The 18,620-nt window shown below is 47.1% G+C and overlaps 1 protein-coding gene across 1 annotated transcript in view; it reads right to left on the reverse strand.

Annotated features, from left to right (window-relative positions):
- pou6f2 (POU class 6 homeobox 2) overlaps positions 1 to 18,620 on the reverse strand; it is a 90,360-nt gene that overhangs the window by 42,230 nt on the left and 29,510 nt on the right. Inside the window, exon 3 of the mRNA XM_076291172.1 lies at positions 16,069 to 16,288. Coding sequence (XP_076147287.1) covers positions 16,069 to 16,288 — 220 coding nt within the window. The remainder of the gene's footprint in view (positions 1 to 16,068; positions 16,289 to 18,620) is intronic.

Genomic DNA, 18,620 nt, shown 5'->3' on the forward strand with positions numbered 1-18,620 from the left:
TGTTTGTGGGAGGGGAAGGACAGGGGTTGCAGGAAGAGGGCAGCCACCTTTCTCATTACCCAACAAACCCTCTGGTCACCGACGCCCCCCTATTAATGCTGTTTTCCTCCAGGCTTGTTTTCTGACTCTGTGGTAAGTCTGTATACAAGTGCGTGTGTTTGTGTGCTTGTGTGTGTGTATGTGTGTGCGTGTGTGTGTGTGTCTGTGTGTGTGTGTGTGTGTGTGTGTGTGTGTGTGTGTGTGTGTGTGTGTGTGTGTGTGTGTGTGCGTGTGTGCATGTGCTTTCGTTGCCTTACTGCTTTCCCTTTGATGAACAATCAATCTCTGTTTTGGGGAGGGGTGTCTGTCATCATTAAAATGTCGAGGAAGACGTACAGTATTTAAAAACCCAAAAATTGACAATATTTTTTTTGATGTTTCTGCAAATTTGTATCCCTCTCAGATAAACTGGCTGCCTGATCAATACTGCATACAGCCAATGAAAGACAATGCTCCTAAGGATCATCGCTAATGAAGATCATAAATGGAAATCTGCCTCATGATCTTCTAGTACTAGAAGCATTTCAAATTCAAATGCTATTATACAGTGTGGTTAATGTGTATTGAGAATACTGTGTATAGAGGCATTGGCTAATAAGTCACCTACTGTATATGGGTGAAACCTATGTAGGTTTCACCCACATAGGTGAGAGTGAGAACAGGAAAAGAGAGGGGGGAGAGACAGAGAGAGAGAGAGAGAGACATAGAAAGAGAAAGACATAGAGAAAGAGTGAGAGACAGAGAGAAAGAGAAAGGCACAGAGAGAGAGAGACATAGAGAGAGAGAGAAAGATGCACCTTCAATTACAGTCCAATCAGTGGGCCTGGGAGGTGTGCTGTAGTTAATGAATCAGTAGTGCTGAGAGAGAGAGTGAGAGAGAGAGAGAGAGAAGAGAGAGAGCGCCTGCAGAGTGCTGGGCCGCCCAGCCTCGCCTCCAGCTTCCCTACAGACTGGCACAGTTTACAGAGCATGAGTCACCAACCAGCACAGGAGCAAGCAGCACACACTTATAATTACACTACCAGAGAGAGAGAGAGAGAGAGAGAGGGAGAGAAAGACAGAGAGAGAAATGAGGTAGATAAAGAGAACATCCTCTGATGATCGACAGTGGGACATTAAAGCATATAAAAAGAAGCTCTCAACTGTAATTTTCACATCAGCAATGTGAAGAGGGTGACTTTCTTTCAAGTCTTTTCTCCAACTCTCTATGAGAATGAAAGGTTCACATAAATAAATAACAACATGGACACATGCACATAGTCCCACTCACATACTACATTTAATAACTCCCAATTTGAATCAGTTTTGAGTGGAATCACCTTGGCAGAGAGTGTTAGAGTACCTGAGTCTGTGATTTATTTTCTCAGACCTTTACACTGCGCCAGGTCTTTACACTGCGGCAGACCTTTACACTGCGCCTTACACATAAAGAGAGTAAAAATATGGAAAGAAGTAGGACTAACTGAACACGTGTTCTACCTTCAGTCACTGGAGACAATATCAACATTCTAAAGAGACGCACAGAGAGACAGACAGAGAGAGAGAAAGAGAAAGAGAAAGAGTCAGAGAGAGAAGAGTGCATCTGGGAGGAGAGAGGGTAACTGGATAGGAAGTGGGGCTAAAGCTCCAGCTTTGGGAGACAGAGTCACCATCAAAATGCTTAACAGCATTCAAAGTAACTTAAACAAAATTATTATATTTTATTTATGTCTTGGGGAGATGGATAAAATAAATGTATTGTCTTGATGGAAATATATTGGGTGGAGAGGGATGTTTGATTTAAACAGTAAGGAAAAAGGTGTATTCTTACAACCACAGATTGAGTGCTATGCTTTTTTTTGATCATGTAATGCAAATGATGTATAAAAATGCAGTCTAATATTATTGTGTGTATGCAACACAGAAAACTTTAAACCTATGCCTGAGGTATGGTGTGAAATAATTGCAAGCTTTTGATATTTAGGGAATAAATATTTTAAATGTAAAATGAATGGGACTAGCAATTGAAACAAAAAGCCACCATTTTCTACATATAACTGAAATGGTATTTGTTGCCCAGTGTAGCATGTTTTGTATATATTTGTTTTCTTCTGTCCATGACATGATGCTGTGGTGTCCTTGCTGATTCTAGCACCTTCCACGCTCTGTGTGGCACAGTTGTAGTCTCCCTCAAAGCGGTCATGTGACACCAGCTCCCGTGTTTGCCAAAGCGCTCACACAAAATGGCACCCGTCACCCAACCAGCAGGCAGAGCGGAGGGCTAACACCATCACGGCTTGGATCGCTGCCCTTACCGGACACCCTGCTGGTCTCCCTCCCTCCCTCTCCCTCCTTCTCTTTCTTTCCTTCAATGTCTGACCGCGCTTCAACTGGCCAGCCCAGCGCCCAGCTACAGGCCGCGATCCCAGAATGCACCAGGCTCTGGGACGCATCTGGCCCAGATCGCGGCTCGCTTCACGCCGAGGCGAGGCCAGATCCGTCCAGCCGCCCCGCTGCAATTGGGGAGGTCATTACCCAGCGCTCACGGACCCCATCATGTGTCGCCGGGACCGGCGGTAAAGAGCCTCATGCAAAATGTATGCTCGTGCCGGCTCTTTCAGTGGGCGGAAAAATCAATAGCACCAGACCCTGATGCGCTGGGGGGACTGAGTGCTGCTTGACTGACAGTAAAAGCATCAGGAGATGGAGCCGCTGCTTTCACTATGGGGAGGGGGCTGAGGGAGGCTTGGAGTTGGAAGGGCTAGGGTGGGGTGGGGTTGGTGGCGGTGGGGCAGGGGGGGTGTTGTAGAGCTCCACCACAGGCACTTCACTCTCCACCCCTCCCTCTCCCCTTAGGCCCCTCGCTGACTGATCATATTTTGATAGCTTCTGTGCTCGTCAGTGGGTTTAAGGCAATTACGGCATTAAGACACAAAATGGGGCCCGGGAAGGCCAAATGAGGAGAGCAGCCTGTGTTTTTTTTTTTTTATGTTTCTTATTTTAAGTCATGTATGAAAATTGAAAGAAAAGCATCTTTTGTGTTGTTTTTGGCTGAGGCTTATTTTGTGTTTTCTTTTTCTTCTTCTTATATGCCTACCAGCAACATTACAGGGTTATTAGGCAAAGCTGTGCTCCCGCTCTCCTGCAGAAATGAAATGATTTTCAGATAATGAAAAGACATTGTGGAGATGAGTAGGACATCATAGGGCCTTTGTAGTGTGTTCTGTCTCCCGGCAGCTTCATGCACACATGGGCTTTTCACAAGGCAACAAGGATCTGTGTATATTTGAGCATGTGTGTGTGTGTGTGTGTGTGTATCTATGTCAGCATGTGCCTCCCTATATGATCGTGTGTGTGTATATATATGTGTGTGTGTGTGTGTGTGTGTGCTCACAGTGGAGTGCAGGGTCAGAGCACACATAGAAAGACAGAAAGGGAGCAAGGGAGCGTGAGAAAAGAGAAAGAGAAGGAGATAGAGACAAGAAACAGAGGGAAAAGAATTCAGCGGGATGAAATAAGCACAAACAATGGGATTTATGCGCGCAGTCCGCCTCCCTCCCATCTCCACCTCGTTAATTATTCCCTTTGCTCGTTGCGGCGCGCGGCACGCGTGTAAGCAGTTTCGCGCCGGAGCTTCATGCCCGAGAGCGCAACAGCGTCAGCCCTGTCGACGTCGAAAAGTTCTAAGTGACATTCGGCAAGCCTGTGATTTCTAATGCTCTTTAATACGGCACTGTGCGGCACCGAGAAGGGGGGGGGGGGGGTTGGGGGCGAGATGGCTTAGGAATCAGACACAGACCCACTGCTGTGAGCAAATAAATAAATAAATCAATAAATAATCAACTGTCAGAGACATCACACACACATACACAAATTATCCAGTGTAAAGAACCATTCGCTGACAGCAATTATTTAAGATGTGCATTAGAACAACAAAGTGAGTTTTGATCTATGAGATGCACCAACATGCAATACATACCGCATGTGCGTACGTACATACATACATACTGTACATATATTTATATACACATATATTTATATATATATATATATATAAGTGTGAGGTGTTTAATGTGATCTCAGCTTTTTACCAAGTGAGCTGCTTTTTGCCGCTTTAGTGGTTTCCCCTTGCGCTGCGTGGCAGATGAGCTATTTGAGGGGCGGCTGTGTGTGTGCTTGCTCGCTCACGCTCGCGCACGCGATGTATGATGAATGAAGAGGGCGGCTACTTATACGCTTATCGTGTTCACTGACTAGCAACAGGTTCAGCAGAGGGCACCGGCAGTAAATGAAATCCCCGCACAGGACAATACATCATGGGGAGAAATGTATGCAGCCCAAACTCACAAGGCAGACGGGAACCAGGCGACTGAGAGTGGGGAGGGGGGTGTCAGCTAGGAGGGTGGAACTGTGGGTAAGAGAGAGGGAAAGAATAAGGGGAGGAAAGAGAGAGAGAGAAGGAGAGAAGGAGAGAGAAATATGGGGGGGCACAAGAGAGAGGGAGAGAAGGAGAGGGAGAGCGTGAAACAAAAAGAGTCAGAGGAAGAGTGGAGTGAGGGAGAGTGAGAGAAAAAAGGGATGAGGAAAAAGAGGAGTGTGAGCATGCGAGAGAAGGATAGAGGCAGGTGGACATGTTGAATCAGACCTATTTTCATATCAGCTGATCTGTGTCTTTTTTTCTTGGCTGCTGTTAACCATTTCGCTCTCGGGGCGTGAAGTGAATGTGCCACAGTTAATCTGCGCCAGGGAAAATAAATCATACGGTCAGGCCCATTTCCCAGGCAATAGGGTTCCATGCCAGGCTCCAAATGCTCAGCACTATATTGAATTTCAGGGCCTGTAGACACAGTGCATCTTTGTCAACTCAGAATGTTGGCTGTTGTCTACAATCAAACCGTGGTGAGGTTTCAGATGGTTGAATTGAATGTTGCTATGTATGCTGCTCAAAAGTGAATTACAAACACACACATAAATCCTGCTCTGTTATGTCCGTGAGCACATAGAGAACGTATGGCATATGAAAAAAGAGTTTCATTGGTATAGTGAGCACTGAATACAGACAAAAGTTCAATCTGAATAAAAGGAGTAATGGATATGCTCAATATTAACATTCTTTAGCAATATAATATACAGACACTGATTTCATTTGCTCTTTTTCACTAAGTGGAAGTGGGTTAGACCACTTAGCCTATAGCATCCTTTTAGCTATAGGATAGCTATAGATTAACTGGTCTAACCCACTTTCAGTGAATTACTCTAAGCTAGGCTAACAGTGTCAGACTGGGTTATTACGCACACAGAGACCAGAAGGGTATGTTTCCTCTTATCTAACTCTGGGGCAGATAAAGGTACTGTAGGTAAACAAGTTCATTTCCCCAAAAATTGGCCTGCTCCTTTAAAAGGCCATATAGAGAAGGGATACAAGAACACGAAACAGGAAGAAAGAGAGACTGAGATGGAAACATGAGTGGATCTGGAAAATAAGATATAGAGATAGAGGAAGAGATGGGAATCTGAGCACCACTCAATTAAGAGAACATGTTTTTTTAATCTTCTGTTTTCTTTCTTTTGCTTCTTTCTCCCCCTCTTTCTCTCTCTCTCTATCCCTCTCTATTTCTCTCTCTCTTTCTGTGTATAGTGCTTATCCCTGCTCTGTGGTGACTGAGACAGTAATGGATTTCTCAGATCCTCTCACGCCTGCGGTCTTTACACCGGCTATACGATCCATTCCTGATGCCTTTACTGGAGGGTTTCCACAAGGGCCCCCCAGGGACCACTAGGCTCCTCCAGACCTCTTTGGGGTACTTTTTGGCCCCTCCTGACACCCATCCAGTCAGTGGCAAATCCGAGCCTGCCGGCCCCCTTTGAAAGTGTGGCTATTAATTAACGTAATTAGTCCTCTGGCTGTCAATTAGAAACCGCAGATAGCTTTTAGCCACCGCCTGTCGCCCCTGCTACCCCCGAGACGAGAGCTTTGGTTTCCTCACCATCTGCTTATGGAAGGGGGGAAAACCACTATTCGTGGCAGGCTTCTGTTTCCAAACCATGAACCTGCAAAATGATCTGACCATGTGACATTTGAATGACACAGGGTCACATCGGTAACCTCCACCACCTGTTGTGGACACAGCAATCATGTGGGTATAGATGGACTTTCACAATTTTCATAAGTGCTTAATAGGTTGGTGTTTGGTAAAAACGATCAGTTTTTACCCTACTTTTATATTGACATGGGAATAATTCATTCAACTGGTAGGGGGTTCCTTATTGATTATGTTTCAACTGCTAGTGATCACATAATTGGCTTGTGTGTGTGTATGCTTATGGTTCTGAATAGGAATAACAGTACATGTGACAGATGAGGGATGCTGATTTGTATTGATAAGCTGATTCTTTGGACATTCATGAGGTGCTAAGTTCATAAACAGTCTGCTGGATTTGTGGGGGTTTGTATTGATCCGCTGGAAAAGACTGTAATGATAGGGCGTGAGGGGGCTACATTGATTTTGTTAGCATGATCAATACACTTGTTTTCACTGAGCGAGTCAAGTCTGTCTTATTGACAAAATTGTTTATTTGCAATTGAGAGTACACAGAAAGTGATGTCCGCTGACTACCCTCCTCGCCTTATGATTTCCCCTGAAATTATGGACCTGGACAGTCGAGACACGCGCAGCTGAATACAATGCTCACTTTTCAGGCCATTTGCTGTGAATGTATCCCTTGTGGAAAACACGATTTGACAGGATTACCCCCTCGATTGGACTAAAAGTGGACACCAGTCATTCAAAGACGCCGCAAATGCTTTTGTCTACGCCCTAACCTGCTACTTTTAAAAAGCTCTCGCCTGTCAAATAGTTCGCTGCAAAACGCCAGAACTTCATGCCTCCCCCCATGTGTCAGTAATGTCTCCTTCTCTCCTTCTATCACTATCTCTGTCCTCTCTCTCCCTCCCTCTCTCTCCCTTATACAGTGCACAGACTAAAGGGGTGAGTTCCCTCTGTCGGCTCCTGAGGGATAGAGGAGCAATAAGTCACATTATATGGGGCTGCAGGAGTGAACACAGCCCTACGTCGTGGCCAGCGTGCGATAACACCACTTTCACTGCGGTTCACTCCCATGAAATTACCATTTGCATTACAACTCATGCAGAACTCAGATAAATGTTTTAGTGGAAAAGAGAGATAGAGAGAGAGAGAAAGAAAGAAAGGGGAAAAAAGGAAAAAAGACACCCAATTCTTCCTGACAGGAATGCCAGTTCCATGAGATTGCCATCATTCTCTCTCTCTCTCTACGTGCTTGCATGCCAAATATTTTTTCATTTACAACATTTCGTCAGTTCATTTTCCTTTCACTGACCATGTAAGTCACTAATCAATTCCCATTTCCAATGCCTGACATCAGATCGCTGCTGAGGCTGTAGGATTCCTGCCTTGCTGGGTTCTACCAGCCCTTTAAGATGTACAAAAGGGAATCTTTTGGAAACCTTCAAGTGAAAGAAAGTTAAGGGAATTAAGGGTTCTCTTGCCTCTCACAAAGCTGATGTCTCTCGTTAACAACGTTATCTTAATTTGCTGCTTTGTCAAAGTAATGAATTATTCTGGTAACTGTATGACAACTCGTGAAGCTCAGGCACAATCTCATTAAAGAGAACCTTTCACTCATGGGTGTCATCGAGTCAATTACTGGTAAGTAATTACCTTGTTCAATACAGACAACTAAATATGTCAGGTTAATTATGTTGTGATGTGATAAATCCCAAATAGACTCTGCTGTAGTTATTATGGGGGTGCTATTACTATTGCTACTGTCTTCAAAAACTGATAACTACTGTTCAAGAAGAATAACTGAAGAAAATATCAGCAGTGATAAAAATAACATTGTTATTCACATTTAACTGTAGTGATGTTAGTCAGAGGGGGCTGGTTCTAGCCAAGAACAGAATGGCTGGTGTGCATATCGGCAATCCCGGCTCCTACATTTTTTCATTACATATTTGACTGAGCAGGGGGACAGGGGGAGGCTCGCGCGGCGGTAATGCGCTGTTATACTCCAGGAGTTCCTCCCGATGAGAGGGGCTGCAAGTTTTAGGGGGTGAGCGTGTTCCAAGCGATTTGTTTAATTTAATGCCAGTTTGAAAGGCTTAAGTCATTTCAGGCCTCCCTGCACCGGCTATCCCCCCCCCCCCCCCCCCCCACACACACACACACACATCATTACACACATACACACGCACACACACACACACACACACACATAGACCAGCACATGAAAACAGCAGGTTCGTCCCTCTATGAAAAAAAGTGGGAAAAAAGTTTATAGGAGCTTCTCAATTATTTGGGTCCGCAGACACAATTACCATAAAATATGTACAAAACTAGGAGCCTGGGACAAGGAAGGCAAAGAATAGGAGGAGAAAAATCCAATCAAAACTACAGAGGCGTTTTCTTCTGAGCTTGGCTTTGCTGTTTGTCCTGATTCCCTGTTGCCTCCTTCTGGGCTTTTTTTGTTTTTTTCGACACGGGAAGGGCAAGACATCACAGCCTACTCGATCGAAGCAGACAAAGCCATATCCGATTATCATTATTATTGTCTTTTCCCATCCTCACTTTTCCCTCCCCTCACTTTCCCTTTTTTCCGCCTTTTTTCTCTGCTTCTCCCACTCTCCCTCCCTTGCGTGTTCTCTCTCTCTCTCTCTGTCAGTCTCTCTCTCTCTCTCTCTCTTTCTCTCTCTCTCTCTCCCCATTCCTAGTGCCACATCTCAGGCAGTTTCACTGGGGTGACAACGCCACCAGTCACGAAGGACACAACAGCATGTGGCAGGGCAAGCGTTTGGCAAGCTTGCGACAAGACGAAAAATGCCACAAATATGCCAAAACAATAACAACACAATTTTATAAGACCTTTGAAGGGCACGGCTTTGTGCTTTGTAGCTTTAAAGTGATATATCCAATGCTGTGGATGTGAGGACTGCACAGTTCTGCAGGTTTCGATGATGCAAAAAACACTGTAATATTATTCTATGACTATTAATATCAAAGAATAACAATTAAGATTAATATCAGAGTATTTCCTCTTAGTTCTACATATTAATGTAAAAAAAAAACATGTTTTATTTTTTGAACGATACAGAATTATAATGTCTATATTTACAAAAATATGTAGTATTTATGTACACTAGAGCACACACACACACACACACACACACACACACACACACACACACACACACACAACCCGGTATTCATGCACACACACTCATACACACATACACACACGCTGTCTGTGTACATTATGATTGGTGTTTCTTTTTCTTCCCCGACCCTCCACCCCCTGCTCTTCCCCACTGTCGCAGGCAGTCAGCCAGCTGCTCGCTAGCACGCTGCTTATTTAAGGCAGACAATAAAAAAACGAGAGGGAGAGAGGGGGGCGGGGGTACGAAAAAGAAGAGAAAAAAAAACAGAAAGACGCTGTACGATATCAATGGAATATGAGAGATGAGAGGCCTCATTTCTGCGGGGATTGCCTGGTGAATGCGCCTCGCTCTCCCCAACAACCCCCCTTTCACACACACACACACACACACACACACACATACACCCTCTTCATCTCTGAAGGCACCTCTCACTCTCAATTATTTGGCTGCTGTCACAACAAATCAATCAAATTACCGCCGCAGGAGCCGAGTGCAGGTGCGCGCTACAACGCTGCCGCCGCACACATTAGCTTTGAAATGTATGAGGTCTACAATTTTATCACTCTTATTTATTTAATGCGCCTTTTCTCTAAATCTCTCTCCCTTTCTCTCTCTCTCTCTCTCATGGTATCTTCATATCTCACTCTCTCCCTCCCTTTCTCTCCCTCTCTTTCTCTCCAGGCAAGTAGTGCTACAAGTGCAGAAAAGAGAAAAAAGAACGTAAATCATTAAAAGACATGGCACAATATGTGCTGTGGGGAACACTTCAGATTAAACAGGGGTAACGGGAGAAGCAAGGAAGGGGTCTGTGTGTGTGTGTGTGTGTGTGTGTGTGTGTGTGTGTGTGTGTGTGTGTGTGTGTGTGTGTTTGTGTGTGTGTGTGTGTGTATGTGTGTATGTCTGTCTATACAGTATGTGTGTGTGTGTGTGTGTGTGTGTGTGTGTGTGTGTGTGTGTGTGTGTCAGAATTGTATGTGTGTTAATATAATTCAATACAGAATAGTCTGTACCTAGATGGATCAGCCAGTTCCATTCTGATGCTATATTGTGTGAATGCATAATCTTATGAAACTCTTCTCATCAGACAGCTGACAGCTACAATTATGTATGAACACATGCTTGTTCTGTCAAGTTCAGTTATGCAATTCTATCAAGCCCAAAAGTTGACAACAAACAGTATCAGCTAATTCAGCACCCTGGACAGCACCTCGACTCTTGGCTGAATGCAGCCTACAAGAAAGACATCCAGGTGTGCAAGACGGGACTCTGTTACAGCGAGTGTTACTTAATAATGAATAATGGATTTGGATGTAATGAGATTCCACTGCGGACCAGTGAAACCTTTTGAGTCAGTAATCCATTTCAGAAGACATCTTCTTATTTTTTGCAGAAACTTTCAACAAATAAACGAGCAAAAAATCTACAACATACTATCGAAATGTGAGCATCACAGATCTATAAAGGACAGGCACACATCTGTCAGAGATCTGCAGTATGAGATGTTCCATCAATGGGCAGATTAATAGATAGCAAATTCCATTCCCCTCAGGAGGGTTTTAAAATCACAGTTAAGCTGTTTCGAAAGAGACTCTGGCTTTTACCTCTTCTTTGTGCATCGCTGTGTATATGTGTGTGTGTGTGTTTGAGCGTGTGTGTGTGTGTTGTGTGTATGTGCGTCTCAAGGGGTAAAACAGATTGGAGCTCTGCCACTATTCATTCACTTGGCCTGACTTTCAACCCCACAGTCTCACCTTGCTCTAGCCGCTCACTCTCACTCTTTCTCTGACACTCTTACCCTCTGAGTTTCTTCCTGTTTCTTTCTTTCTCTGTTTTTTGGTCTCTGTCTCTCTTTATCCCTCTCTTAAATTAATCTTGTCAGTGTATGTGTGTCTGTGTGTGTGTGTGTGTGTGCACTGGACCTATGAACCTACTGTACAGTATGTGTGATTTCCTTCACATGAGTGTAGGCACGTGAGTATTTACTGTATGCTTACCTCCCTGTGGTTGTTTGTGCTTGTGTTTCAATGCTTGTGTGTGTCTGTGTGTATGTGTGTGTGTGTGTGTGTGTTTATGTGTGACAGATTCCTTTAATGTGCCTAAGCATGTGTATGGTTGTCTATGTATTAGTATGTGTAGGCTCTGTGTGTGTGTGTTTGAGCGTGCGCACGTGTGTATGAGAGAGAAAGAGAGAGAGAGAGAAAAAAGACAGAGAGAGAGAGAGAAAGACAGATAGAGAGAGAGAGAGAAAAGACAGAGAGAGAGAGAGAGAGAAAGACAGATAGAGAGAGAGAGCATTTCTCTTTGTATGTAGGTTTAAGATACCCTCATGAGGGTGAGGTGATATCTCTGGGGCGTCTGCCTAGGTGCAGTTCCCTCCTCTCTTCCCCTGCTCTCCCTGGGACATCCTGGACCTGGCAGAGCTACACACATCTCCCCTGAGCATGCCACACCTGACTTAGGCTGCGCTTTCACAGGTGGTGGTGGTGGTGGTGGTGGTGGGGCGGAGGATATTACCATAGCGACGAGGGAGGTGATGTAGTGATTATGGCCGACATGTTGTCTCATTAGCGTACATGACTGCCACATCACTGGCAATTACCTCCTGCTACCGGAGTGCCGTTTCATGTTCGCCGAGGAGAAGCGGAGGAGGAACCGCGTTCCGCGCCCAAGCAAGCACCATCCCCTTCCCCCGCTACCCATCCCACCCCACCTCACACACACACACACACACACACACACACACACACACGCACGCACACACCGACATGCTTCGGTGGAGCTTTTGATGTAACGAATCAGGCAGGTGGGATAAAACACTCACACACAAACACACACACACACACACACACACACACACACACACATACACACACACACGCAAGTGCATGAACTCACAGGGAGCTCCAGCAGATGTTTGCTGGGGAGTTTGGGGAGGAAATGAGCAGCGGGCGAACAGCGTTGCAGCCCCTGGAGCTCTGGGAGAGGGGGAAACACGAGCACTCCGGGGGGACCACATGCCTCAGACACATTAGCCAGGGAAGACAAGAGAATCACTTATGGGTCCAGACACTGCTTCAGCATGAGGCCCTGCACATCAGCAAAGAGGCTGAATACGTGAGCGGCTGCTTCGCAGCAACACACACACACCAGAGCAACCCGCACTGACACAAACAAGTGGACTCATTAGTGCACATGTAATTTGTGTCAGCAGCAGAAAGAGCGACACAGCGGTTGGGCCAGTGCAAAAATAGGCACAAATCATGTCATCAATGATCAAAAACCAAAGAACAGGGTTATGTTCTGAAATCCAGTTGAATAAATTGGCTTTTTGGAAAGAGTTGTCGTTAGAATTAAGACCTCTCCATAAGCATTTGATCACAAAATATGTCAAAACAATGTGTAGGTGTGTTTGTGAACACATCACATAGGAATGAGCACTCTGTATCACGATGAGCAGTGCATAGTGTGGTACCCAATGCCTTCTTTATTTTCAGTGGGAATGTTCCCTTTCTTCCTCCTCTTTCCCTCATCCTTTATGGGACATTCCTCCACATTAATCATCCTGACAAAATAACAAGCTACAACCAGCACCCCGTGTTTACCAGCGTCCGCTGTGCGAACGCACCGCCCGGGTTTTATTTAGGCAATGAGACTCTCCGACTCGGGCTCCGCCGCGCAGTCTCTCCTATCACCGTGACGACTATTCATCACGGCCGAGGAGACCTGCTCGTTACACACCATCACGCCTCCCCTCCCCACCCACCCACCTCCTCCTCTCTGTTCCTCTGCTCCGAAGATTCATCTGTGCATTTGCTCCTCAAGAGAGGGGAGGAGAGGAGAGGAGAAGAGGGGAGCAAAGAAAAGAGGAGAGAGGGCAGGAAGAGAGGAGAGGAGGAGGAGGAGAGAACAGGAGAACGAGTGGATATGAGAGGAGGAGACGATAGGAGGAGCAGATAAGACACGAAAAGATGATCACTGAGGGGATGTAAGGAAGAGAGAGTGGGGAGAAAGGGAGGACGGGGAGAAGTGCGAAGGAGAAAAAGAGAGTGAGGGAAGAAAGGAGAGGAAGAAGGAAGAAAGGAGAAGAGAGAGAAGAAGAGAAAAGTATATGAGAAACAAGGAGAAGGAAGAACAGAGAAAGGAGGATAGAGAAGAGGAAAGGAGGAAAAGAAAACAGGGATTTTTCAAAGGAGTAGAGAGGAGAGGTCTAGCAGGTCTAGTGAGATGTGATGCTGGATAATCATCAGAGATGCCGGGCTGCTCTCTGACTTCATCTGTCTTATCTGGGGCGCCAGGGAGCTGATAGGGCTCCACAATGAGGACTAAACAGCTCAAGTTCATTTGTAACGTTAAGAGGAGAAGACAGCATCGCTTTAGGCCACATCTCCCGTTAATCTCCTGACGCTTAGGCAGGGGGAGCGCGGGGTGGCTCAGCTCGGCGCTGCGTTAAACAATCCGGCGGAGTAACCTGAAAAGCGCTCAGCCTCCGGGCGAGATTTAGCCGACACCTCACACCTCCTGAGCCCGACTGAGGAATGCAGGCTGACTCGCTCGCCGATTTGCCCCCCCCCTCCTTGACTCAATCCTGCTGCCTGCCAACCCCCACTGCCCCCCCCCCCCTCTCTCCCCACTCCCTCTTCCTCCACTCATATGCAAAAACACTCTCATTAACTCAACATTAGCCGGGTCATTAGGTTTGAATGTGGGGGCATGGGTGCGATCTGATACTCACTCTCCCTGGAGGACCGGCGTTTGAGCGGAGGGATAATTAGCGTTCAGTGGCAGGAGATGGGTGCAAATGTAACCCCCCCCCCACCCCCCTAACCTCCCCCCCCCCCCCCCCACACACACACACACACACACACACCACTCCCCTGCTGATTCCAGACAATCCTGTGCTCAACCCTCTCCCGCTCCCCTCCGCCACACTAAACATGGGATTAATCAAGCTGGGGGTGAGGTGAGGTGGGCAAAGGCTGGGGGTGAGGTGAGGTGGGCAGAGGCTGGGTGTCAGCAGCAGCCGGCGGCGGCGGCAGCGGAGACGCCGGCCCCTGGCACCCCTGGTCAGAGGCGTGGGTTCCGTCCTGCCTGACAGAAGTGCTGCGCCAGCAGGACTCAGTCAGCGGGCAGCTGATGGGGGCCGACAGGAGGGTGTGGGAGAGCGCGCTGTGGCCACACGGCCCCTGGACACAGTCAAGACATTTAACTTCACTCGCCACGCGTGTCACATTGGCTCTGTGTGGACAGAGAGGGGCTCTCCACACCAACGCCATCTCCTGCTGAGCACGCCTATCAATAAGAACATTCCAGAAACAATAAGAAAGTGTTTTGGTTGTTTGGGCTTTTTATTTTTGCCTTTGTTTCTACAGGGTAGGTGTCTTTCTTTCTTTGCTTACCTTGTTTGTTTCTATCTTCATTTCTTTCTTTCTTCCTTTCTTAATAAAATAGTTCCATGGCTTTCAAAAACATTGCCATTTATAGCCCTGGCAAATGTATTTCTTGGAATACCTTTAAATAGCTGAGAAGGACACATGTGCATCCAGGACACACGTGCGTCCAGAACACACACATTTCATTCCGCTTGAGGTTGCTCAGGGCAGGAAATTACTTGTGCTGGTGGTCAAATGCCAGACATTTATTTTCAGTCCCCCTGGTGCAGACATTGCAGAAAACAACCCACAAACAAACAAGTCGAAGCATAATTAATATGATGTTAGAGACTTATCACTTAGATGTCTTCCCTTTTAGAAGCTTCTAGAAAGGAAAGAGACAGATCCCTGTGGGTGCATTATCGGGATCTGAGGACTGGTTGGGATCACTGAGAAGGTTTTTTCCCCTCTCCTCACCCCTCCACCACCGCTCTGTGTCCTAGTGGATAAGTGTTTATTAAAAGCCCATCCAGCCTGATGCGATGCCTGTTGTTATTTATGCATGTTTGTGTCCATTAAGCTTTCTATTACCACATCTCCTCCGCTGAGGCATCCCTCCCTCTGTCCATTTCCTCACGTCTGGGGGCCAGTGGGCCGCACTTCTTTTTTCCCCTCACTCTCTTTCTCTCTCTTTTTTTCCCTCTTTCTTTCCACTGGCCGGAGCATTATTTTAATCTGCACTCCTCCCCGAGAAAAAAGAGGGAAAAAAACACACTGCTTTACATGCACTCAAATTTATAACCTGCCATTTTTTCAGACGGCATTAGCACGCCCCTGCTCATCCAAGATTTATGAATGACAGCTCCCCTCCCATCCGTCCCTCAATCTAATGGTATAAAAGAGACAATGTTTTAAACATTAAAATGAAAACCATTTACAAGTATGATCAAAAGAGAACACTTTGGCATTAAAGTTTAAAATGTGAGGAAAAGTACTGACTTGTGTGGATTGAGAGGAGAGGGGGGGGCGAAAAAGAGATAGGATGGCACGGTACACTTTTACGTAGCGAAAAAGGGGTCACAAAGTGCTTTTGAGCTACTCTGCAAAATGCTGACCTGTAATTAATATGGCTTTTCCCCCCCATGCCAGGTTTGCTCTCTGATGCTCCTAAAAGGCGCCTTTTGGTCGGACCAGTGCATTTCTTTTTTATATCTAGAGGTCTGGGCAGGTGCCTCCCGGCCGCACGCAGTGCAACAAAGGGGCGGATGCATTTAGCGGCGTGTACTTGCCGATTGTTCACTTTGTTCTACATCAGCTCCACTATCGCTATCGGTCAGTTGACACGAGAGGAAGTGAGAGAGTTTGGGGGTTGGATGACGTTTTTCCACTGGGAGAGGAACTGAGCCGGAATGGCTCAGTCTTTACTCCCTTCACTCATGGCTCTGGAGCCAACATGGCCGACCCCTGAGGGGTAAGGGCTCTTACCTTGCAGGTTCTGTAGGGGCAGGGTCATGAGTCCTCCGGCCGCCGCCGCCGCCACCAGCCCCTGGATGTTGGCGGTGGGCAGGGAGAGGACCAGGCCCTGCTGGCCGCCCAGGTGCCCGCCCGCGTTGAAGGGGATGAGGATGGGCTGGTTGAGGCCCGGCGCGCCCCCGGACATCACCCCGCTCACGGCAGACGCCAGCTGCTGCGCTACCAGGAGAGACTGCCCGGGCAAACACAGGCATGGGACACGGAGGTTAGCAAAAGATCTGACCAGACACTGGGGACAGGGTGTGGCACAAGGCCAGGCACCCACTCTATAACACAATGATATTTACAGAGACATGTATACCATGGCAAAAGGTGATAGACCATGACCACATGCTTAAGTAATAACATATAGTATATGCAATTTTGGAGTGTACACTTACAAACAAGGAAATTCTGAAATAAAGGAATTAATGTGAATTAATTCAAATGAATGCATTTGTTTGATGAGCGGTACAGTGTCAATATTGTAATAGACACTGCATATTTTAGTTCTGTACAAGGTGGAACATGTTCAGTGTGTGTAGGAGGTGTGAGACATTCTATGAAATGTTGCAGTGCAGTATAGCGTCTTTCCATTGAAATTTCACACCCCACCTACAGAGTCCAAGACCCACACACACTGACTCCTACACACAATTCCTACAGCACCACAGAAGCATACCAACACTAAATGGCACACCCCCACCAGTGTACACGCACGCACGCACGCACGCACGCACGCACGCAGACACACACAGACACACATACACACATACACGCCACAACACCACCTCCTTTCAAAAGTGTCAGCACTTTTCCCTCTCCCTCCTTGATGCATCACCAGACACACATCAGCATTCACTGGCGTCTGTAAGTAAGAGGCAGCCCTGCCTCCCTGCATTGTGCTGTGCTCAGGTGCCTGCTCACTGTGGGAAGGGAGGTGGGAGGTGGGGTTGGGGGATTGGGGGGGTGTCGCTGGCCTGGAGATGCTCTCTACACAGTCTAGGGCTTTACATGACCCTGATCGGCACTCAGGTGTACCACCATGACCGTGACACGCACGCTGAGAAGCCTTTTATTTCACGGAACACAGATCTGTGAATTCACTTCTTTGATTTCATAGTGGCTCAGCAATCAAATTTGGAATTGAAATGTGGCAGACCATCTGAAAATGACCATTGTGTACTAGAGATGTTTTGGCACAATATTTGGAAAAGACAAAATGTGCCCAATCTGCCACGATCAGCTGACTGCACTCCTCCCCTCTCGTGCTTTTGTGCCCATACTGTATGTGAACGCAGACGCAGGCGCTCAGAGGTCTGTGAGGAGGAACAGAGGCCTCCCCTCATCTGGTTCTGACTGGACACGTAGGCTCATCTCCTCTCCCTGTGTGCCTGTGTTTCTGACTGCCTGTTCATGCAGCAGCTTGCCTCTTCTCTCTCTCTCTCCCTCCTCCTCACTCTGTTTTCCACTTCCTCTCTCTCTCTCTCTCTCTCTCTCTCTCTCTCTCGCTTTATCTCTCTCTCACTCTCTACCTCCCTGCTCTCTCTCTCTCTTCCTCCTGTCCTCCACTTCGCACCTAGACAGTGGGCCCCCGCTAACCGTGTCTGTCAGCTATCTGCTCTCGTTTCTGCGCCTCTGCTACATCCGCGGCGCCCGGCGCCCTCCCCCACCCCCTTCGCCGCGCAGAGAGGGCTGTGTGTGTCGGGCCCTCCGACCGGCGGAGCGAGGGAGAGAGAGAGAGCACGCCACGCCACCCCTGGCACGGCACGCCACAGCATGGTCGCCGGGGTGACAGCCACGTCACCTAGATAAGCCGCGCAGAGCTGCGGGGGCGAGCGGGCCAGCAGGTTCTGACACAACGGCAGCGTGCGGGCAGCCGCCACCAGCAGGGTGGTGCAGCACTGGCCATCTCCCCGCTAACGCGTGGCCAGGGGAGGAGTGGGTCAGGGGAGAGGGCAGCGGAATGGACACATAGGGACCAGGGGCTGGGGAATGTCACTGTGGCTGCCTCTGAACAGCACTGGGAGATACTACAGCAAAGGATGTAGTACATCTGTGATGATCCATGCCACAATGAGAATAATTAGCGCAGATAATAGTAATAATCAATCTTCCCTGGTAATAATGGTGTAAATAGTGTTAAATAGTGCGGCACATCAACCTTCAGTGTACATTTTCTAAGGCATGTTGTTTCACAGTTTAGAGCCTGACTGACTAGATTCAGCTTTCAACTTGTTTCAAGGCTTTAGAATTGATATGGTTCTGGGGCTGTCTGTTTGCATTGTTGGTTGTTTGTTCTGTTCAGTCTACAGTAGTTGCAATCCTTATTACTTTTGACTCATTTCCATCAACATGATTTATACAAAAAAGAGAAGTTTGTATAGATCATTCTCCTCCTGTCGCTCTTGAAACATGTCATGCGTTTAGATAAGGAACCCTGAATGTCAAACACCTTCAAAAAATATCAATTAAACACCCAGAGGACGACAACAAAGGAGTCCCTGACGGCTCCAAATGACACA

The sequence above is a fragment of the Alosa pseudoharengus genome, unplaced genomic scaffold, assembly GCF_046254945.1.
Source record: "Alosa pseudoharengus isolate Yale_2024_CS ecotype anadromous, Long Island Sound unplaced genomic scaffold, YU_APseudo_1.1 YU_APseudo_1.1_scf_18, whole genome shotgun sequence".
NCBI lineage: Eukaryota > Metazoa > Chordata > Actinopteri > Clupeiformes > Clupeidae > Alosa > Alosa pseudoharengus.